The 24446-nt window shown below is 37.6% G+C and overlaps 1 protein-coding gene across 3 annotated transcripts in view; it reads left to right on the top strand.

Moving 5' to 3' along the window:
* The window catches only part of FAM184A (family with sequence similarity 184 member A), a 122164-nt gene that overhangs the window by 33874 nt on the left and 63844 nt on the right, over positions 1-24446 (top strand). For all 3 annotated transcript variants that reach the window (XR_006202804.1, XM_042939714.1, XM_042939713.1), the window contains exons 2-6: positions 13030-13884; positions 14545-14680; positions 16538-16719; positions 19871-20068; positions 23863-23985. Coding sequence is in view for 2 of the 3 variants with exons in the window: in XM_042939714.1 (XP_042795648.1) it covers positions 13030-13884; positions 14545-14680; positions 16538-16719; positions 19871-20068; positions 23863-23985 (1494 nt within the window). In the remaining variant the exon portion in view is untranslated. The remainder of the gene's footprint in view (positions 1-13029; positions 13885-14544; positions 14681-16537; positions 16720-19870; positions 20069-23862; positions 23986-24446) is intronic.

The raw sequence follows: 24446 nt of genomic DNA, 5'->3' as shown, positions 1-24446 counted from the left end.
CTTATTGGTATTTTGATAGGTATTGTATAGAATCCGTAGATTGCTTTGGGTACTATGGACATTTTAATGATATTCTTCCAACCCATGATCATAGTATACTTTCCCATTTGTTTATGTCATCTTCAATTTCACTTAGCAGTGTCTGAACAGTTTTCAGAGTATAGGCCTTTTACCTTCTTGGTTAAATTTACTTCTAGGTATTTTATTCTTGTTGGCACAACTGTAAATGGGATTGTTTTCTTAATTTTTGTTTCAGCTACTTTGTGATTAGTATATAGAAATGCAACCGATTTCTGTGTATTAATTTTGTATCCTGCAACTTTACTGAATGCATATTTTAGTTCTAGTAGGTTTTTGGTCTTATCTCTATGGATAGTATCATGTCATCTGCAATAGTGACAGTTTTATTTCTTCCTTATCAATCTGGATGCCTTTTACTTCTTTTTCTCATCTGATTGCTGTGACTAGGACTTCCAGTATTATGTTGAATAAAAGTGATGAGAGTGGATGTCCTTGTTATTGATTTAAAGGACAAGTTCTCAGTTTTTCACCATTGAGTATGATGTTAGCTGTGGAATTGTCATACATAGCCTTTATTCTGTTGAGGTATATTCCCTCTGAACCTGCTTTGTTGAGAGTTTTTTTTTCTTTTTTAATCATGAATGCATGTTAAATTTTGTCAAATGCTTTATCTGCATTTATTGAGATGATCATATGGTTTCTATTCTTTCTCTTGCTAATGTGATATATCACATTGATCACTTTCGCAAATGTTGAACCACTCTTACATCTTGGAATAAATCTCACTTGATTATTGTTTATGATTTTTTTAGTGTATTGTTGAATTTTGTTTGCTAATATTTTCTTGAAGACATTTGCATCTATGTTCATCAAAGCTATTGGCCTGTAGTTTTCTTCTTTTGTACTGGTGTTGCTATCAAAGTAATGCTGTCTTCTTAGAATAAATTTGGAACTTTTTCTTCCTTTTCTATTTTTTTGGAATAGTTTGAGAAGAATAGGTATTAATTCTTTTGTAAATGTTTGGTAAAATTTACCTGTGAAGCTTTCTGGTCCTGGACTTTTGTTTGTTGGAAAATTTTTAGTTACCAATTCAATTTTGTTACTAGTAATTGGTCAGTTCAGATTTTCTGTTTTTTTCTAATTCAGTTTTGGAAGATTGTATGTTTATAGGAATTTATCCATTTCTTCTAGATTGTCCAGTTTGTTGGCATATACTTTTTTATAATATTCTTTTACAGTCCTTTGTATTTCTGTGGTGTTGGTTGTTACCTCTCTTCCTTTGTATCTGATTTATTTGTTTTATCTATTTATCTGTTTTTCTTGATGAGGCTGGCTACAAGTTTGTCAATTTTGTTGATCTTTTCAAAGAACTGGCTCTTGGTTTCATTGATCTTTTCTATTGTTTTTCTTAGTTTCTATTTCATTTATTTCTGCTCTAATCTTTGTTATTTCCTTTCTTCTCCTAGCTTTGGCCTTTGTGTTTCTTCTTTTTACATGTAAGGTTAGGTTATTTATTTGAGATTTGTTTCTTAAAGTAGGCCTGTAATGTTATAAACTTCCCTCTTATGGGGCGCGCCTGGGTGGCTCAGTTCATTAAGCAGCTGACTCTTGATTTTGGCTCAGGTCACAGTTGGTGACATCGAGCTCCACATTGGCCTCCTCACTGACAGGATGGAGCCTGCTCGGGATTCTCTCTCTCTCTTTCTCTCTGCCCCTCTCCATGTTCATGTGCATGCTCTCTCTCTCTCTCTCTCTCTCTCAAAATAAATAAATAAACTTAAAAAAAATAAACTTCCTTCTTAGAACTACTTTTGCTGCATACCAAAGATTTTGTACCATTGTGTTTTCATTTTCGTGTGTTTCCATGTTTTGGGTTTTTTTTTTTTTGGTTTCCTCTTTGATTTGTTGGTTGACTCTTTGGTTGTTAAGTAGCATGTTGTTTAGCTTTCATGTGTTTGTGTTCTTTCCAGTTTTTTTTTCTTGTAATTTATTTCTAGTTTCATACCTTTGTGGTTGGAAAAGATGCTTGATGGGATTTCACTTTTTTAAAATTTATTGAAGCTTGTTTTATTGCCTAACATGTGATCTATCTTGAAGAATGTTCCAGGTGCACTTGAAAAGAATGTGTATTCTTCTGTTTAGGGTGGAATGTTCTATACATTAATCTGTTAGGTCCATCTGTTATAATGTGTCATTCAAAGGCACTGTTTCCCAGGGCATCTGGGTGGCTCAGTCGGTTAAGTGTCCGACTCTTGATCTCTGCTCAAGTCTTGATCTCAGGGTTGTGAGTTTGGGCTCCACATTGGGTATGAGGCCTACTTAAAAAAAAAAAAATTAGAAAAAGAAAACAAAGGCACTGTTTCCTTATTTATTTTCTATCTAGATGATTTATCCATTGATGTAAATGTACCATCCCTACTATTAATTGTATTACTGTCAATTTCTACCTTTATGTCTATTAATAATTGCTTTATGTATTTAGATACTCTTATCTCAGGTCCATAGACATTTACAGTTGTCATATCCTCTTGTTGGATTAATCCCTTAATCATTATGTAATGCCCTTCTTTGTCTCCTGCTTCGGTCTTTGTTTTAAAGTCTGTTTTGCCTGAAATAAGTATTTCCACCTTTTTTTATTTTGTTTTTTTTGCTTCCATTTGCATGATGTATGTTTTTCTGTCCCTTCACTTTAGGTCTGTATATTTCTTTAGGTCTGAAATGAGTCTCTTGTTAACAGCATATAGATGGGTCTTTTTTTTTTTTTTTTTTTTTTTTTTATTCAGTCACCTATGTCTTTTGATTGAAGCATTTTGTCTATTTACATTTAAAGTGATTATTGATAGGTATGTACTTACTGCCATTTTGTTAGTTGTTTTCTGTTTTTTTTGTTTTTTTTTTTTTGAGAGAGAGCATACGTGTGGCACGCATATACTTACAAATGGGGGAGAGGCAGAGGGAGAGGGAAAGAGAGAAGCAGGCTCCACACTTAGTATGGAGCCCCATGCTGGGTTTGATCCCAGAACTCTGGGATCATGACCTGAGCTGAAAGCAAGAGTTGGATGCTTAACCAACCGAGCCATCCAGGTACCCTGTGTGGTTGTTTTTATAGTTCTTCTGTATTCCTTTCTTATCTAGCTCTATTATCTCATGGCTTGTTGGCTTTCTTTAGTGATACACTTGGATTCTTTTCTCTTTGTTTTTTGCATGTCCTACTACCAGAGTTTGGTTTGAGGTTACCGTTAGGTTTGTATATAACATGTTATGCATATAGCAGTCTGTGTTAAGTTCATGGTCTCTTAAGTTTGAACACATTCTAAATTTTTACTACCCACTGTCCACATTTTATATATATGATGTCATATTTTACATCTTTCTACTTTTTGTATCCCTTGACTAATTTTTGTAGACATAACTGATTTTACTACTTTTGTGTTTTAAACTTCATCCTGGATTTATAAGTGATTCATCTACTACCTTTCCTCTGTGTTTGCTTTTACCTGTGAGATTTTTCCCTTTATAATTTTATTCTAGTTATGGCCCTTTCTTTCCAGTCAAATAATACCCTGTAATGTTTGTTGTAAGGCTGCCTTAGTGGTGATGGTTTCCTTTAACTTTTGTTTGGGAAATTCTTTATCTCTCCTTCTATTCTGAATGATAACTTTGCTGGGTAGAGTATTCTTGGTTGCAGGCTTTTTTCCTTTCATCACTTTGAATTTGCTACTCCCTTCTGGCCTGCAAAGTTTCTGCTGAAAAATCAGCTGATAGCCTTTGGGATTGCTCTTGTATGTAACTGTTTTCTTTTGTTGCTTTAAAATTCTCTATTATTACCTTTTGCCATTTTAAGTGGACCTCCTTGGGTTCCTCTTGTTAGGGGCTCTCTGTACTTCCTGGACCTAAATGTTTCCTTCCACCCAATTAGGGTATTTTCAACTATTGTTTCTTCAAATAGATTTTTTTACCCCTTCTTTCTCTCTTCTCCTTTTGGGATCCCTGTAAAGTGAATGTTAGTATGCTTGATGTTGTCACTGAGTTCCTTTACCTTGTTTCCATTTTTTGTCATTCTTTTTTGTTTTTGCTGTTCAGCTTGATTTTTCCCATACCCTGTCTTCCAGACTGTGGATCCGTTCTTGTGCCTCCCCTAGTCTGCCGCTTTTTCCCTCCAGTGTATTTTTTCAGTTACTGAATTCTTTCTCTCTGACAGGTTCTTTTTTATATTTTCTCTTTGTTGAAGTTGTCCCTGAGATTCTCCACTCTTTTCTCAAGTCCACTGAATATTGTTATGGCAATTATTTTGAATTCTTTATCAGGCCTATTGCTTATCTCCATTTCACTTAGTTCTTATACTGTGATTTTGTCTTATTCTTTTATTTGGAAAGTATTCCTCTGTCTCCTCATTTTGTCTTACTCTCTGTGTTTCTGTGTATTAGAGAGGTCAGCTACACCTCCAGGTGTTGAAAGTAGTGGCTTTATGTAAAAGAGGTCCTGTGTTGTCCAGTAATGCATTACCCCCTGGTGACCAGAACCAGGTGTTCCACTGGGTATCTCTTGTGTGGGCTACGTTCCCCCTGCTGTTGTGACTGAGCCATATTTGCCTGCAGCCGAGCTGGCTGCACTGACCTGCTTTTCCTCCTGTGGGTGTACTGGGCAGGGTCTGCTCCCTGCACTGTTGAGAGGTCTCTCTGAGGTTGCCTAGGGCTCATTGGTGGGCGAGGTTGGGGTCAGGCTGTTTATCTGCAGTCAGCCTCTCTGCCATAACTACAGGTGCATAGAATAACAGGGCTTGCTCCCTGTGCAGCCAGCTAAAAGGGTCAACTGCTGGATCTGGGTTATCTCACCTTCTCCTCTGGGCAAGAGTCAGTTTGGAGTGGCACATGTCCCTGCTGGGGCTGGTTGCAGGAAGTGGTGGGACAGAAGCTGCTTTGGAGGATGCCTGCTAAGGTGGATTCACAGGAGAATGTAGTGCTAGCAACATAGATGGAGAGTGTGAGCTCTGACTCCATCAAGTGTCCAGCTATCTAGGCTGGGGAGGGGAAGAGAAATGGTGCCTGTCAGTACTATTATTCCTGGAGATATCTGAATATTCCTGCTGCTCCAGTGCACATTCTGAGATTAGTAAATAAATCTACACATACATCCTAGGTCCTGTGTCTTTGGTTGAGTTAATTATTATGCTGGCTCTTTAAGAGTGGGGACTCAGTTTTCTACTACCTTTCAGATTTCCTAGAGTTAACCCCACTGATTTTTAAAACTCTCAGAGTTAAGGCTTATTGGTTTTCAAAGCCAGATGTTATGGGGACTTGTATTCCTAGTTCAGGTCCCTAGTGCCTAGGCTGCCTGGTGTGGGGTCTATCCTCTTGCTTCTTTGTGCTTATGATGTCCCTCCTGTTTGTGGTTAGTTTCACAGGGAGTTTGGTTCCCAGTCATGTCTATGCCCCTCCTACCCTTTTCAATGTGGCTTCCTCTCTAAGATTAGTTGTGGAAGGTTTGTTCTTCCAGTTTTCAGAGTTAGTTGCACATATGTAGCTGCTATATCAAGAGTGTCCTGGAGGAGGTGAGCCCAAGATTCTAAGAAAATGTTTTAAACACATTTTATTAACATGCTTTTATGTAGCAAGTATGCTAATACTATACCGACTCCAAAAAGGTGAACCATTTCATAGAAACATTAGATTCCCTAGGTAAGCCACCTAGAGCTCATCAATGTTACTTGATAATATGTGAAAATGTTACTTATAAGACTGGTATGTGAGTACTATTGAATATAAGTTATGGTTTAAAGCAATGGTCTGTGTTATTGCTCTAGAACAGATACAATAGAACCTACATGGCAGAGGTCAATAACCCACTAATTTTGAGAAGTTAGAGTGTCTCTTTTCAATATTCTTTAAGTTTGGTGCTTTAAGGCCCAAAGTAACCTTTTGGTGAGTAGCTCAATTAGAAGGACTGAGTGTTTAATAGTAAAAATATATTTTATTCTTCCTTATACAGGATCTTTTTTAAAAAAAATATTGAATCTGAGATTGTTCCTTTATTACTTTGTAAGTTCCCTTGTGCCTCATATAGTACTTGTGTACTTGAGGGTAAATCCACACTTCCTCCCTCCTTCTCTCTCTCTCTCTTTCTCTCTCTGCTATTAGTCTATGTGTCTCTGACATTGATAAGAAAGGGAAAGTGAACAAGTTCCCAGAAATTTCAAATAAGCAAAAACTAAAGATTGAGATTGGCTGGGAAACATCTGGAGGAGTAGTGATGAGAAGGGTCTGCACATGGTTGCTGTGTGTCTGAGGCTGTCTTCAGTGGGACATGCTGAGAAGGCTGGGGCTGGCCTCAGCAGCGAACATTAGCAGCATTGTTTATGTCCAGTGGAGAAGAGCACCCCTACTGCACTCTGTGAGGATAATTTCATCTCCCTATTAAGGAGAACTATGACTCAGTCAGACAGAGGTTGTCCATCTTCCCTCTTTACCTAAAGATCTCGGTCTTCAGCCTTGCTCTCTTGGGAGGACTTTTTCCTACTGTCAGCCAGCACCAGTCTTTCCACTGCGTCAGGCAAGTCCAGCCTCAGACTTTCTTCATGACTTTGGTTCTACAATTGACCCTTTCTGGGTCACATTTTCAACCTCTCTTTTAAGAAAAGTACTCTCCCTGGACTTTGATGCCTCCTAAGCCATTATCCTAGTTGTCCCTAGTTGTTTCCTTTCTTTTACCACCATTTCTTGGAGCTTTTCTCTACTAATGGACTGCCTCCATTCACTTACCATCCACTCACCCACTTTTGCCATTTTTCTTCCAGCTCTGCCCTCACCACTCTACCAAATGTGCTCTCAAAGACCTACTTCTGAGATTTAGATTCTGAATTCAGGGTCTTTGAGTCTTCATTTTTCTTGATTTTTATTCAGCCTTTGACAAGATGTATTGTTCATCTTAGACCTTGATGCTCTGCCTCCATTCCACTCTTACTCATCTGTCCAGCATGTTGCCTCTGTCTGTGGGTCCTCATCCTCCCTGCTGCCCCTGAACCCTGCCCAAGGCCTGTCCTCAGTCTTTTTCACTCTTTCTAAGTAGTTTCTCCCTTCTGGATCCCATCCAGAGCAACAGCTACAATGCAAGTACCTCTGCAGTGTGTTGCATGTCTACCTTTGTAGCTCTGGAACCCATTTTTCCCCTCACAGAATCCTGTGCTTTCCATTTCTGTGCCTTCTACTCTTAGCCCTCAGCTCACAATTCTCTCTCTGTACTTTATCCATAACATTTTGACTAAATGAAGAGATTCTGGTTGAGATAAAGTAAGCATTTCATTGAGAATAAGGGGAAACCCCTACATTACCACTGTCACTCCCATCCCTTGCAAAAACTCATTTTGTCTTTATTCTCCTTTGTGTAACTTATCAAAATTTTATTTGACTAATGGAGTAAATATTTGTTTAAGATTGGTCTCCACCAAGTTGCATGAGAATAGATACCATGTATATGCATCCAGCTCACAGTTGTGTTTACTCTGCCAGTTATAGACCTTGGCACATAGCAGGTGTGCAATATATTTTTGCTGAAGGGAAGAATAAATGAAGTAGGAATTGACCATTATAGATTTGCCAGTATGTTATCAAATTTTAACTAAGTAACTAGATTTTTAAACTTTTTCTCAAAATATGTGATCTTTTTCATAAGTAAAATTATTTCATAAGTAAAATTCTTTAAAATATTTAGTGTGATTTTTATAAATGTTTTATTGAGTGATTTTAAAGGAAACTTTCAGGGTGTCTGTTGGTAATTAATGAATGTTCCTTTAATTTTCTTTTTGAATTTTGATTGTTTTTTTCCTAAAATGAAGGCATTTTGAATATTCTTTTTTTAATATTGTTAGTGTTAATCTTTTAAAAGGGCTTAATGTTTTCTGACTGTAATAGTAACATACATTCATTATAGAAGGTTTAGAAATACTGAATATCCCCAGTTAAAGTTTGGTTTCTTTCTTTCTTTCTTTCTTTCTTTCTTTCTTTCTTTCTTTCTCTTTTTTTTTTTTTTTTTTTTGGTTTATTTCTTTATATACCTTCAGTATGTATCGCACACACATGCACACTTACATTTTTCTCTCTGTAAGATTGGATCTTGTTGATATAGTATTGTGTATTTGTCTTCTCTTACAAGATTTTTCTTATATTATGAAATATTCTCCTAAATGAGATGTGCTTTTTAGTGGTTTCATTATATTACATTGTATGAATTTAGCATCATTTATTCAATGATTCCCTTAGCAACTTTAATGTTGCTAAAACTGGTGGTATAATATGCAACAATTTAGCTTAACATATTTTAAGCTAATACACACATACTTTTCAATGAATGTACTTTATTGCTAATGAGCTAGATTTTAGTGGGAATATATTTTTATATTGCCAGTGTATTGTTTCAGTCTGCCAAAACAAAGTACTGTAGATCTTTCCACTGTATCTTCACATGGCTAAAAGAGAGTGAGGAAGCAAGCTCACTGATGTCTCTTATAGGCACTGATCCCATCATGAGGGCACCACCCTCATGATCTTGTCTAAACTTAATTATCTCCCGAAGGCCCCATCTTCAAATGCCATTATATTGGCAGTTAGGGCTTCATTCAGTTAGATGAATTTTGTTGGGGGAAGGAGAGGGACACAATACAGTCTATAGCAGCCAACAACAAGAACTATTTCAGAGACTGTTTGTTGTTACCTAAGTAGCATTTTAAAGAGTAGATCTAGACTTATTCTCATTTTATTAGTGGGTAAGATTATTTGAAAATCTTCATAGAAAAAGTAAAAATTACTGACTATTCCTTTTTCACCCTGGAATATGTAGTTAAATCGTGCATTGTTGGCATAAGCTGGAGCTGCGAAATTACATGAAATTGTGGTAATAATTGTGCTCTCCCATTCTCTGAGTGCTTATAGTCCCAGAAAAACTGCAAATGGCTCTTAATGTCTTTAAAAATACTTTATGAAAAGAGATATTAGAGAGTTTCCTTTTCCCATGTGGAAAATAATAGCCAATTTTATGGGTGATTATGATCACTCACCAAAGTTTCTTTTAAAGTTATTCTCGGGCACCTGGGCGGCTCAGGTTAAATGCAGCCTCAGTTAGATGTCCGACTTTGGCTTAGGTCGTGATCTCACAGTTTGTGAGTTTGAGCCCTGCGTCGGGCTCTGTGCTGACAGCTCAGAACCTAGAGCCTGCTTCAGATTCTGTGACTCCCTTTCTTTCTGCCCTTGTGGTGCTCTGTCCTCTGTCTCTCAAAAAAAAAAAAAAAAAAAAAAAAAGAATAAACATTAAAGACAAATTTTAAAGCTATTCCCATTTTCTCCATAAATAAATGATACAATGAATAAAAAAAGATTTATCATTTCATAGTGCTTTATATTTTTTGAAAAATATTTATATAGTATCATTTTTTAAATGTCAGTGATAGGTTGATCTTATAATAATGATGTCACTAGGATAGAATAAATATGATCTCTATTTAATATTGAGAAACTTGAAGAAATTGGAGAAATTAAGTTATTTTACATAGAATGAGAAATCCAGTTTGGATCAGTTCTGTTACTTCAAGTCATATTTTCTGTGTGTTCAAAGAACATAGAATATTTCTATTTCTTTGGTCTGAGAAAGAGTAATTAATCAGAGAAAGATACTTTAAAATGGTTACCTTTGTAATTATGTAGAAAAGTGAACAGTCAGGGGATATCTTGTTAATGTCAAGTTGAAAATTCATATATAGCATTCTCATTTATAGTGGTGTATTTTAAATGGCTATTTAAAGACACTATTAGTTTGTTATTGTTGTTTTTTAAGATTTTAGAAACTTTATTTTAACATTGCTGTCTTGGAAGATACTATTATATGGCCAGTATAATATTTTCTTTCTTTTATATTTATACTTTCAGAATCAAATAATTGGTTTTCTTAATGTCTTAAGAAGCTGTAGTGGTAAGAACCCTGGACTATTTATTAGAGGGTAAACAAAGCTAGTGCAAATATTTTTTATTTTTGGCTGCCAACTTTGGCTGATGAGTTGTCAAGTGCGGAGCGCCTGGGGGGCTCAGTCGGTCCAGAGTCTGACTTTGGCTCAGGTCATGATATTACAGTTCATGAGTTTGAGCCCTGTGTGGGGCTCTGTGCTGACAGCTCGGAGCCTGGAGCCTGCTTCAGATTCTGTGTCCCCCCGACCCCGACCCCTGCTTGTGCTCTGTATCTCTCTGTCTTTCAAAAATGAATAAACATTTAAAAAAATTTTTTTAATTTTTTTTTTTAATGTTTTATTTTTGAGACAGAGAGAGACAGAGCATGAATGGGGAGAGGGTCAGAGAGAGAGGGAGACACAGAATCAGAAGCAGGCTCCAGGTTCTGAGCTGTCAGCACAGAGCCCGACACGGGGCTCGAACTCACGGACCACGAGATCGCGACCTGAGCCGAAGTCGGACACTTAACTGGCTGAGCCACCCAGGCGCCCCTAAAAAAATTTTTTTAAAAGATGACTTGTCAAGTGTACATCACAACAGGAGTCACTACTAAGGTCTCTTCCGTAATTACTCAACTTTGTTGTTGTAGTAGGAAAGCAGCTGTACACTACACATACACAAAGGGGCAGAGCAGTGCTCCAGTAAAACTATTTACAAAGACCAGCAGCAGCCATATTGGGCCTGCAGGCCATAGTTTGCTGACGTCTGGAATAGAATATCAAGTGAAATAGAGTTCCTCACCATATTTCCCTATTATTGGTCAGACATTTAGTTTGTTTTTCTTAAATTCTATTCTAATTTCACCTTTTAATCCATACTTTTGTATGTTACTGTGCTTTTATATCTTCAGCTACTTTTCTAGGCTCTCTAACATCCTAACCCAGCTTGCCAAAATTGTTGTCAAGACCCCCATTTTTAACCAGTTGAACATTTACTGATTTACAAGAATGAATAGTGGTAAGGAAATGAAGGTGCTGGATATAAAGAAAAGATAGACTCCCGTGAATTTGGGTGGTCTTGGAAGCCTTATTAAAGGATACAGGACTTGAGCTGATGCTTCAAAAACTGCAGGGAAATCAAGTATTAGAAAAAAGAGAAGAGTATTGTTGAGAAATTGTTGACAAGGGGAAGCTCACATCTTCCCATAGTGTTTCATCCCTTGTTATATGAAATCCCACCATGGAGTGGTCCTTTTCAAGATCATTTCCTGGGATAAAATGATGAAAAGTGTCACTTATTATTCTCTAGGGATTCCATCTCTTGTATCATTTCTCTTCCTTCCATGTGCTTAGTAAGATAGTTAGGGGATTTGTGCAGATTCCCTGGGAAGGTCTGAGACCTGTGGCCTACACCAGCTCTGCTCTAAGCATTCTACAAATGGACTTCTCTCCAGGTAGTTGGCATTGTTTTCCCTTAGTGCCTCTTTCAGTCTTTTGTGGGCATCAACATGATGGGTAGGTAAGACCCTGGAGGAAGGTTGTAGGAGTCTACCAACTTTCTTGGGTTATAGGCTACCTTTAGGTTTAAATGTGTAAATGAAAGGAGTCCTCTATGGTGATCTTGTCTAGCTCATTAGGGACATAACCTGGGATTTGGAATTAGGGTTATTTAAAAAAGGAGAAACTGGAAGTGAGCATTTATTTCTGTTCTGTGCACATATTTCCCTTTGGCAGTAGCTAGCAGGTGAAGTAGCTGGCAAGACAAATGGAGTCCTGCCATCTCTCAATCTTTTCACCTTTGTTATGATTACATCTCTCAATAGTTAGAGCAGACCAAGTGAGTATATGAATGGGGGCCTGATTCTGGAAGACAAAGCCCTGTGTGGAGAGAGTGAAGCCCCTGCAGTGGGGTAAGCCTCCAATGTGTCTTCAGTGGGGTAAGCCTCCAGTGTGTCTTCTCCTTCCACAAGTACAGCTACAGGCCTAGCAGGTGACCACCTAGATTTAGCAATAGCATCTGGTGTCACCAGGATGTGTGAAGAGCCAGGTAGTTTGTTTCTGTTGCCTCAGGCTGTATGAACAAGTTCTCTACAAAAATTGCAACACGTTTGCATCTTAATTGCCTCTGACTTTTGGGGCTGGAATCCATTTCTAAAGCCAGAATAAGATCACATTGAAACGAGCAAAGCTCCAGGACACTGATTTTTTAGCTTCTGGATTTTTGGATTGGAGAGTGTTCATTTCTTTTTACTTCAGAAGAAAGTGGGTGAACCTGTAAGCCTTAAGTAATAGTCATGAATATTGTACTGTTTGGCCACAGTGGTATGATGGAGGGTATCAAAGAACATACAAGAATGGGAGCATCACTACAAAGGGAGTATGTTGTCATTTGTAATTAAGGTTGGGGAAATGTCAATGGAATCATTAAAATCCAAGGACTAAAATGAAAATAAAGACCTTTGCCCAGATACTCTGGCTCTAGAAACCTGGCTTGCCTGGATTCAGAGGGAAAATTAGGCAGTGAGTAAAACTATAGTGTTTAATATGTGAGCAGAAAAGTACTAACTGGATTTTGTAAGGAGACCTCTAGGAACTTGGAGAGAAGAGGATCAGCTTTAAAAACTGACCATAGGAGAATTAGAAGAGGAAATTTCTAAATTTAGAACGTACCGGACATTAAACAGATGAAAGAGCCTTTAAGAAGACTTAAGGCCTAGAACTTCCACTCTTGCAAAGCACTAGAGTAAGGCAGATACTTTGAGGCTTTTCTGCTGATCCTCACCCCAAACTAGACTGGACCCTATGGAGAACTCCTTTCTTCTAGGCTTCCTTTGTCTCTTTTCTCCTCACTGTTTCATTTATAGTGGAATCTTCAGATGCAACTTTTCAGGTTGTGCTAAGGTAAAACTTTGCTACGTAAATCAATCTATGAATCTAAAACAATGCATGAAGCTCAGTATTTAGTATTTACCATACCCAATTTTGTGTGTTGAAAAATATCAATCCAAATGGAAGAATTAACTTCCAGTAAGAACAGAACATGGTTTGCTCAATTCTTTCCCTTTTTTTAAATTATGCAGGTAATATATGCTTTAAATACTAAAAATGATGAGCATGAATCTGCAATTCAGGCCCTCAAAGATGCTCATGAAGAAGAAATCCAACAGATTCTTGCAGAAACAAGAGAAAAAATATTGCAATATAAAAGCAAAGTAACAGAGGAGTTAGACCTGAAGAGAAAGATTCAGGTTTTAGAAGCATCATTAGAAGACCACATAAAAATGAAGCAGCAGGCTTTGACAGAATTTGAAGCTTATAAGCACAGAGTTGAGGACATACAACTTTGTGCAGAAGCCCAGCATGTCCAACGCATAGTAACCATGTCTAGAGAGGTTGAAGAGATCAGAAGGAAATTTGAGGAAAGATTACGGAGTTTTGGGCAACTCCAAGTACAGTTTGAAAAAGACAAACGGTTGGCATTGGAAGATTTGCGAACTGCTCATAGACGGGAAATCCAAGAGCTGTTGAAGTCCCAGCAGGATCACAGTGCCTCGGTCAGTAAAGGGCAGGAGAAGGCAGAGGAACTGCACAGGGTGGAGGTGGAGACATTAAACAAAACACTGGAGGAGCTAAGACTTGAACGGAAAAAGCTAATTGAGGATTATGAAGGCAAGTTGAATAAAGCTCAGTCCTTTTATGAGCACGAGCTTGATACTTTGAAAAGGTCACAGCTTTTTACAGCAGAAAGCCTCCAGGCTAGCAAAGAAAAGGAAGCTGATCTTAGAAAAGAATTTCAGGGACAAGAAGCAATTTTAAGAAAAACTATAGGAAAATTGAAGACAGAGTTACAGATGGTACAGGATGAAGCTGGAAGTCTTCGCGACAAATGCCAAAAGCTTCAGATAGCACTTGTTACAGCAGAGAACAATGTTCAGGTAAGTAAAGCCTCTCACTTTCAACCTATGGATACCCACTCTCTCTCCCTCCCCAGTTTTGTCTTTTTCTTTTCAATTAGACTACTTTAACTTTTTTTTTTTCCATTTTGCTTTCTTCTGCTTTTCCTTTGTGAGAAAAATCAATAAAGGGGCAATTTTTACTACTCTGTAGTTATTATCTACTACTAGAATTTCAAATACTAAAGGCCCATAAAGATAACTTAAAACCTGATAAAGAAAGGTTTCTATTGAAATAACGTGTTGATATTTTTCACAAGTGACTTGGGAGAGTTAAAATATTGGGCTTTAGTTTTAATTATGTTTTCTCCTTTACCTTCATTAATAATGGTCTGCACAGTGATCAAAAATTTGTTTTCTAAACCTGAAAATAGGTATAGAAAATTTCGTAGCTGTTTTTAATATCTGTAGCATTTGAGTGGATTAAAAAAGGTTGAATAGCCTTTCATGATTGGGTCATATGATTTATGAAGGTAAGTTCTAAGTGCTATCAAAACAGATTTAAAACTAGGTATCATTAACTGCAACTTTTGAATATGAGAAAGTTGATGCTTGTAATTTAAGTGAATTGGCATCATTAGCTTAGCTAATTAGCTTCGCATCATTCTTGCATATTAGTAATGGCTATTTGATCATTCTTAGGTTCTTCAAAAACAGCTTGATGATGCCAAGGAGGGAGAGATGGACTTACTAAGCAAGCACAAGGAAGTGGAAAGTGAGCTAGCAGCGGCCAGAGAACGTTTACAACAACAGGCTTCAGACCTTGTCCTCAAAGCTAGTATGTGTGACCACAGTTCTTGGTGTATTCCTTAGCTAAAACCAACACTAAAATGTTTACTCAAGACAAAATTTGCCTTCTCTTCTCATACTTTAACATTATTTAGATTCTAAATATTTTTTTTTTTTAATTTTTTTTTTTTCAACGTTTTTAATTTATTTTTGGGACAGAGAGAGACAGAGCATGAATGGGGGAGGGGCAGAGAGAGAGGGAGACACAGAATCGGAAACAGGCTCCAGGCTCCGAGCCATCAGCCCAGAGCCTGACGCGGGGCTCGAACTCACGGACCGCGAGATCGTGACCTGGCTGAAGTCGGACGCTTAACCGACTGCGCCACCCGGCGCCCCTAGATTCTAAATATTTTAAAGGACTCTAATTTCTTTTTAATCGTAAGATAAGCAAATAATAACTTATTTTTAAGATATATATTTTTATACAAAAATTAAGAGCAGGTATTTTATCACCAATAAATCATTCACTAAAAGAACAAAGAAGCATTCTAAGAAGTTTTTTTGTTCTTTAAAAACATGTTTTAAAGTATTTAAATTAGTGGAACTATATGTGAATTATAGTGCCTCATTTCATTTGGCTTATTAATAAGGATCATTTACATACTAAAGCTGAGTTGCCTATCCTAATATGGCTAATGTTCTCATTTTATAACCTGTACTAGAGGAAGTGGGTGATTCATGTCAGTTCTGAAGTTACATTTTGCCCAAGTGTTTAGTGTGCCAGATGAAGCCATTTGAAGTAATTCTTTGAGAATGTCATTTGATTTGATTGGCTCATCTGTGAATTCCCAGATGACCTTTCTCCTAAGTAGTAGTTTTTCAACTTTAGTGTGTATGAAAATCACCCAAAGGGCTTGTGCAACCACAGATGCTGGGCTCCAGCCTCAGAGCTTCTGATTTAGCAGGTCTGAGATGATCTTCACTGCGGGCTCAAGTTCCCAGGTCTGCTGGTCCAGGGCACTTTGAGAACCACTGGCCTACCTAACACATGCTTTCTGAGACCTTTATCTCACACTCATTTTTCATCTCTCTGTCTCTCTTATTGCCCGTCCCCCTTTTTTGTTGTTGTCATTTATTTATTCTTTGATAACTTGCTGACTTAATCTCTTAATCCACCTTAGTTCTTTATCAGGTTTCTTGTCTAAAACAAATTCAGTTTCAACCAAACCACTGCCTTCCATATTTACTACCCGTGTACAAATTTCTTTCTCTTTAAAATTTTTTTTTAATGTTTATTAATTTTTGACAGAGAGAGGCAGAGCATGAGTGGGGGAGGGGCAGAGAGAGAGGGAGACACAGAATCCAAAGCAGGCTCCAGGCTCCAAGCTGTCAGCACAGAGCCTGATGCGGGCCTCGAACTCACAGACTGTGAGATCATGACCTGAGCCGAAGTTGGATGCTCAACCGACTGAGCCACCAGGCGCCCCTAAATTTCTTTCTCTTTATGTGAGAATTTGAAAAAAGAGATTAGAAAAGAACAAATTGCTCATTTTGGCACTGTAGTGCCATCCTCTTTGTTTGACTCCCAAGGCTTTTTTTTACATGCATCTCTGAGAGTTGCTTCTACTTCAGCTTGTTTAGTGTGCAATCTTAAAAAAGGGTCCTGGGTACAGTGATGTAGTGATGTGAAAATAGACCTTTTCCTCGTTTAAATTATTCTACTTGGATAAGAAACATTCCCATGGTAAATATTTCCATTTTATACGGTGAACAAACCAAAGTACTGTTTGTACATGCAGACTATTTATTTCACTCTGGTATTAAGTACAATTGTGTCATTAAATATAAACTTTTACACTCAGTGCAACAAATTTTAAATTGCAGAGTTTTTCTTTTTGGGGTATAGGTCATATTGGAATGCTTCAAGCGACTCAGATGACCCAAGAGGTTACAATTAAAGATCTAGAATCAGAAAAATCAAGAACCAACGAGAGATTATCTCAGCTTGAAGAAGAAAGAGCTTTTTTGCAAAGCAAAACTCAGAGTCTGGATGAAGAGCAGAGGCAGCAGATTTTGGAACTAGAGAAGGTAAAAAGCAGTAGAGTTTGCCCCCCACCCGCTGTCCCACAACAAAGAAAGGAAAAGAAAAAAAGTTCGGTTTTCTCAGATTTGATTTAAAAAGTGTTTACTTCTACTTCACAGTAACAGTCAATTTTTATTTAATGTTTATGTATTTTGAGAAAGAGAGAGTGGGGGTGGTGCGTAGAGAGAGGGAGAGAGAAAATCCTAAGCAGCTCACATGGGGTTTGAACTCACAAAACTGTGAGATCATGACCTGAGCCAAAATCAAGAGTCAGATGCTTAACCAACTAAGCCACCCAGGAGCTCCAATAACAGTCCATTTCTTAATTCTAATAAGTTTTTGTCTTTATTTTGAGGAAAAAGATATAAAGCTGGACTATCTATTGTACATGTATTCAAAATGTTTTTTTCAGATTTTTAAAAAATTTACATCCAAATTAGTTAGCATATAGTGCAACAATGATTTCAAGAGTAGATTCCTTAGTGCCCCTTACCCATTTAGCCCATCCCCCCTCCCACAACCCCTCTAGTAACCCTCAGTTTGTTCTCTGTATTTATGAGTCTCTTCTGTTTTGTCCCCCTCCCTGTTTTTATATTATTTTTGTTTCCCTTCCCTTATGTTCATCTGTTTTGTCTCTTAAAGTCCTCATATGAGTGAAGTCATATGATTTTTGTCTTTCTCTGACTAATTTCACTTAGCATAATACCCTCCAGTTCCATCGACGTCGCTGCAGATGGCAAGATTTCATTCTTTGTGATTGCCGAGTAATACTCCATTGTATCTGTATATACCATATTTTCTTTTTCCATTCATCCATCGATGGACATTTGGGCTCTTTCCATACTTTGGCTATTGTTGATAGTGCTGCTATAAACATGGGGGTGCATGTGTCCCTTTGAAACAGCACACCTGTATCCCTTGGATAAATGCCTAGTAGTGCAATTGCTGGGTCGTAGGGTAGTCCTATTTTTAGTTTTTTGAGGAACCTCCATACTGTTTTCCAGAGTGGCTGCACCAGCTGGCATTCCCATGTATTCAGAATATTATTAACAATTTATAATGTAAAAACTTAAGACATTTCAACGTATTTCAACCAGAAACTGTGAAACTCTTATTTCAGTGGAATGTACATTGTGGTTGATCATATGTTTTTGTACTGATGAAATGTATTATTGCCTATACACCTAGGAAATTTCGGTAAAACTTTTGGCAATCATTGAGCTCTGAAAATTCATATACCAACATATTGAATTTCTAGATTAAACAAATAAGACCTATCATTTGTAGAGTAATTGCTGAATATTTATTGCAGTTGTTCAGATATCAAGTGGGAGTTTTGGAATCTTTCTTTCCCTCAACAACCAGGCATATTAAAAATAAGTCCGATCTCCTTGCCCTTTGCTCACCTCCCATTCACGCCTTACCTGAGTGCCATGTGGTTTCTCTTACGACGACTCCACAGAATGTGTGTTTGCCCCAGCCTCCGGGGACATCCTGGTTGCTGGACTTGATGAATCTCATCCAACAGTGTTACTTATTTCTCTCTGATTTACAACATCTCCCTTTTGGTATTTCACATTCTCCCACATTTTCCTCCTGCCTGCCCGGCCTTGCAGTCTTGTTTGTGAGCTTTCCTTCTGTCTGTTCCCTTACCATTTACGTTCCCCAGCATTTTCACCTCATTCTATATGCTTTTCCATTCTGGTAACATCAGCTGTCACTTGTTAAGTGATCCCTCCCAAATCTGTTGGCCTAGGCCCCATCTTTTCCCTAAATTTGTGCCGTGTGTGTCTAACTCCCACAAGATATGTTGGTTTCTCACAAACGTGTCAAATCAGCATGCCTAGAACTTTCTCCCCTCAGAAGTACTTTTTTTTTTTCCCCATTCCTTTTTTCAACCAATAGCACTACTGTGTGTGTAGCTTGGTAAATTGGTCGTTATTGATTACTGTTTCCTTAACCCTCTTACCTGTTATGGAGTCCTCTTGGCTTTTTGCTCCCTTAATATATTTTTATTCCATCATATCCCTTCATACCCTTTCGCGGATTCTGGGTTTAGGTTTAGATCATTGTTGCCTGGATTTCAGTTACAGCTTCCTCAGTGCTCTCCCTGCCTCAGCTCACTAGCCTACTGTCAACATGACTGTTGTTAAAAATATGTCAGTTACATAAATTGCAGTGATTTCTCATTCCTGTCAGAATAAAAGTCAGAGTCCTTAGCATAAAAGACCCTTTTTCATCATTTGATTCGTGCCCCCTGCTGAGCCCCATTCCTTACCACTGCCAGCCTCATATCTGCTGTTCCGTCCACACCGCTCAGCTACATGGTCTTCCTATCTTATCTGAACTTCATCACCAGGCTGGCTACTGCTCATTTTTCAAAATGCTGGAAATGGTTTTGAATGCAGGTTTTTGACACCAGATCTAGGTTTGAAATTTTCTCCTCTTTCATTTCCTGATGGACTTGTGAGAATTAAATGAGAACGTGTCATCAGCAGCCTAGATGATTTCTCTTCTGGAAAGCCTTCCCTGATGTATGTATGTATGTATGTATGTCTCTCTGTCTCTCTCTGTCTCTCTCTGTCTCTCTCTCTCTCTCTCTCTCTCTCTCTCTCTCTCACACACACACACACACACACACACACACACACACACACACACACACCCTTTCCCACCCCATCCAGGTTAGTCTCCTTTCCTGTATACTCTTACAATGTGTGATGTACACTCCTTTCATAGAATGTATAAAATTATATTTCCATTGTCTTTTGCCTTTTTCCAGACTGTGACTGCTTAAAAGGCATATAATTGGCACTCAGTGAAATTGTATTGAATATCATCTGAGTGGTAAATTGGTAAGCCATTTTGTGTACAGCTTTGACATACAGGAAGGCTTTCTGTCTTAAGCTCACAGATGTGCTAACTCACACTTGGTTCTGACCTAGCCTGTTTTATTACTTGTGTTAAAATTATTAATTTTTTCTGTGCTACCCTGTCATTTTCTGAGAACACCAATGATGTAATCTCATGTCCAAAGTCTAAATTCCATAGTACTCAGTTCATTCAAATGTATGTATTTATTGAGTCTTCAGAATACTAATAGCAGTAATGAAAAAAGCAGGTGTAATTATTGATCTTTATTTGCTTTAATTTTAGAAAGTAAATGAAGCAAAGAAAACTCAGCAAGAATATTATGAGATGGAGCTAAAAAATCTGCAAAATAGATTGGAAGGAGAGGTTGCTCAATTAAATGAGGCTCATTCTAAGACTTTGGAAGAATTAGCTTGGAAGCACCACATGGCAATTGAAGCTGTCCACAGTAATGCAGTTAAGGATAAGAAAAAACTACAAGCGGTGAGTATAAATTCAAGGTAGCATTGCATCGTGAACTGGAAGGGTTTCTGTAATGATCCAGTATGACCCATATTGTAGAGTAATGAGTTACTTCATTCTGATGGCTGCTCTCTCATAATCTGTAAATCATGATTCAGAGAGTAATATACTTAAAAATTCTTGATATCTCCTGTGTGTAGATTGATAGGAGGCATTCCTACTTTGTATGAGCCATGGTAATACTCCCTTGATCTTGAGCTGTTTCTTCATGAGACACTGTCTTAAGTGTGCTCCTCGGGAAGCCTCAACTAGCTGAAGCACTTACGCTCCTGTAGATGTTTCCTTTCGCATAGTAGAAGAAACAAGGTGTCTGACAGATCTGGGATTTACACTGAGCTCTTTGTTTACTGGCTGCCTAAATTTGGGCCTCAAAAACCATGCCTGTCCTCGTGTGACAGATGAAGAGGAGATCCATCTTATAATGTTCCTGTGAAGGTTAAGTGAAATAAAATGTTAAGAACTCAGACATGTCCTAGCATATAGTGATAAATAAATGTTAGTTTTTAGTATTTCTTATAGTGTGCCAGGCGCTGCAATAGTGTTTTCCATCTGTTTTTTTACTTCATTCCCGCCACACTCATAGGTTTAATTGCTGCACCCGCTTTACTGAAGAGGAGATAGAGGAAAGAGGTGAAACACTTGTTCAGTCACATGCAGCTAGTAAGAATCAGTCAGGTCTTGAACTCAGGTTTCAGATGTCAAACTCTAAGGCACTTAACCACCACATAAAAGCATGTATTAATGATGATTGTTGTATGTTTTACATAATAGCTTTTTAGAGTTTATTAAGAGCTTTCTTGTATACTCCTCATTACTTAAGGCTTGAAGATTAATGTCATTTTTATTATACAGGTGGTGAAATAGTTTTAATAAACCTAAATGATGTATTCAGTGCCACCAACCTAGTATATAGAAGAAGCAGGATATGAATTGAGAGATTCACCTCTATGTCTCTTCCTTTTGTGACACAACTAGTTGGAAAAAATATTCAACACTTGAACTTAATTAAAAATTCAAATAAAACTTCCTGTTAAAATGTTATTTCTGTCTAAACCTGCTACTATATGTTTATGTAGCTGGAGACAAATCTTAATGACATGTTATTTCTCAAAATTGTGGTTGTTATTTTCTGTGTGCCAGCTCACTATTCCAGAACGAATTTGTACAGCTTTAATTACGTGGTGCATGTACATGCTTACTGACTCTGTATGTCTGTGTCAGTTGTTCAGGGATTTATAGTGAAGTATTCAGTGGTAACTGCTGCTTCAGTAAGCTCTTCCATAGCTATTTTTTGTTTTGTTTTTTCATCTCTACATCCCTTATTCACCTTAGCCTTCTCCCTTATTGTGATATTTAACCTGCAGGTGTTCTGCTTTTTGCCTCTCTTTACTCCTCTATATTAAGTTCTAAGTGCTAGAATCTAGGCATCTTTCATCAATATCATTTTTACCTCATTACTTCTCTCTTAATTATACCCTTGCCCACTGAATTTCAATTTCTGAGCCACCTAAAAATCTGCTTTAAGCTACTTACATTTCTTGCAATCTTTCTTTAAAATGTGGTTGCTATAAAACACATGACATGCATTTCCTGTGTGTGAACATAGTCAAAACTCATGATAGCTTTATCTATCCCCTTCCCTTTTCTCAAAATAACTCATCACTTGCTGTTTCATTCCTCTCTTGCCTAGCTAGCTCATGTCTGAGCCTCAGCTCAGACCAGCCTCCTTTTAGAATAGTCTTTCTCCAATGTCACATTATCTTTTATTATTTTTTTAATGTTTATTTATTTTTGAGAGACAGAGAGAGACAGAGTGTGAGCAGGGAAGGGGCAGAGAGAGAGGAAGACACAGAATCTGAAGCAGGCTCCAGGCTCCATCTGAGCTGTCAGCACAGTCATCTGAGAGCCTGATGCAGGACATGAACTCACGAGCTGCGAGGTCATGATCTGAGCTGAAGTTGGCTGTTTAATGACTAAGCCACTCAGGCGCCTCATGTCACATTATCTTTTAAAGAACATTTACCTAAAGGTGACTTCTTCATTCCTTATTACTTAGTTATCAAAAAGGATTATATTTTTTTTCATAACTTGAGTTTACCAACCCCATTTGAAAGTGACTATATAGAGAATACATGCAGAAAAGAGTTACCATTGCAGGCCTGAAGCTGCTATCCTTAGAAAGGCACATGGTGCAAGGTTGGCCCTTGCTAGTATCTGGGAACTTGAATTTCGGGAGGGTTTCCACCATTCCCTGATAACAACAGCTCATATGCCTAAGGTGTTTATGCAAACAATATGGTTTCTGCTGAACGTCCGCTTTCCTTCATGAAGTCTGGGTGTTTGGCACATGGTAATCAAGTACCTATGTGATTAGCCCCGAATAAAAAACCTAGGCAATGAGTCTGTCATGAACTTTACTAGAAGACAACATTTCACATTATTGTCACAACTTGCTAGAGAGTCCTGTGTGAGAGGACTCTTGGAAGCTTGTACCTGGCTTCCTACAGGCTTCACCCCATATGCCTTTTTCCTTTGCTGAATGTGCTTAGTATCCTTTTACTATAAAGTAAATTATGACTGTGAGGACAACTATATTCTGAGTCCTGTGGGTAATCCCAGCAAATCATCAAACCCAGAGTTTGTTTTGGGAGCTCCACAGAACTGCATTTATTACTCTTCTCACCTTCCACTATAGAAATACTGAACTGCTTGTAACATACCAGGCTCTTTTGTACCTCCATGGTTTTTGCACGGGTTTCTTCTGCTGAACATGTTATATTTCCCCCTTGCTTCACCTCTATTCCTAACTAGTACACTCCTTCAAACTCTACTTAGGAATTGCATTATCTGTGAAGGTTTCCTCACCAAGATAGAATTTACCAGTTCTCCATCCATGCACTCCTGTAGTCCCTATGGATATTTAATTTTAATCACATATTCTTTTTTTTTTTTAATATTTTTAACGTTTATTTATTATAGAGAGACAGAGAGACACAGAGCATGAGCAGGGGAGGGCAGAGAGAGGGGAAGACACAGAACCGGAAGCAGGCTCCAGGCTCCGAAGTGTCAGCACAGAGCCCGATGCGGGGCTTGAACCCACAAACTGTAAGATCATGACCTGAGCCAAAGTCGGTCACGCAACTGACTGAGCCACCCAGGCGCCCCAATCACATATTCTTTAATTGCTTGTTACCTTGAACTTATTAAGGGCAGGCCCCATGTGTTAATACCTGTGTATCCCAAGTACACATCCCAAGTAGCATGCCAGATAGTAGGTGTTCTTCAGTAAGTATCAGTTTTACTGGCATTGTTTCTTTAGATGCCTTAATTTTGTACTTGGTAACTCTTGACTATGTTCTCGTGTTCCAGAAATGTTACTGGATTTTGGCTCTTTTTATATAAATATAAAAAATTCTGTATTCAAGAGATAGTTAGAATTTTTATTTATCTCCCCACATTATCACATATAGCATACATTCCTGTTACTGACTCAGCTTGATCTAGACAAGTCAAATATTCTTATCATTTAAAAAAAATAATTATTTAACCACATCATAAGTGATTCAGAATGACAGAATCTAATCCCTTAGGATTAGTTAGGTTGACTAATAACTCCAATATTATTAATTAACAATAAGGCTAATTTGAAGAGCAAAATATCAAAATATAAAACAGAATAGTAGTCTTTTTCTTGAGGTCTTTGAGGTATACGATGTTTGCAATTTTGTTAATGGTTAAAAATGTCTCTTCCTAAGGAATTAGAGGAACAGTATAAAAAGGAGAAACTAAACCTGGAAGAGGATAAAAGTCAACTTCAACGAGAGCTGGAAAACTTGAAGGAAGAGCTGGAAGACAAGCTGAATACAGCCAATCAAGAGGCAAGAATTCTTTAGCCTTATCACCTGTGTTATGTTTTATCCATAACATCCTTATTTGGTAATGTTGTACCAGAGATGGTAAAATATCTAGAGTAAAAATAATCACTTTGCTTCATGCTGAATTTTTCATAATACATTGGTTATATCTTACCAGGTAAAAATTTACTACCCAAAACATTAGACCCAGGTGCTCTTGTGGGGAAAAGCAAAACAAAGGATAATGTCACCATATGAAAGATAATTGAAAAGGTTTATACACCCTTTTGTAAAACACAGACTTAGTATTCTCTACACTGTATCTCCATTTTAAAAAGAGAGATTTTATAACATCTGGAGAGTGACATCTAAAATAATTTTTAAATGCTATAAGAAAATAGTATTCTTTAGCTTAGAAAAGGCTAAGAGTATAAAAAGAATGTGAATTCACAAATTCTGTTGTGAATAAAATAAATGTAAAGACA

The sequence above is a fragment of the Panthera leo genome, chromosome B2 (assembly GCF_018350215.1).
Source record: "Panthera leo isolate Ple1 chromosome B2, P.leo_Ple1_pat1.1, whole genome shotgun sequence".
In the NCBI taxonomy this organism is placed as follows: Eukaryota; Metazoa; Chordata; class Mammalia; order Carnivora; family Felidae; genus Panthera; species Panthera leo.
This window is presented reverse-complemented; position numbering and strand designations above follow the sequence as displayed.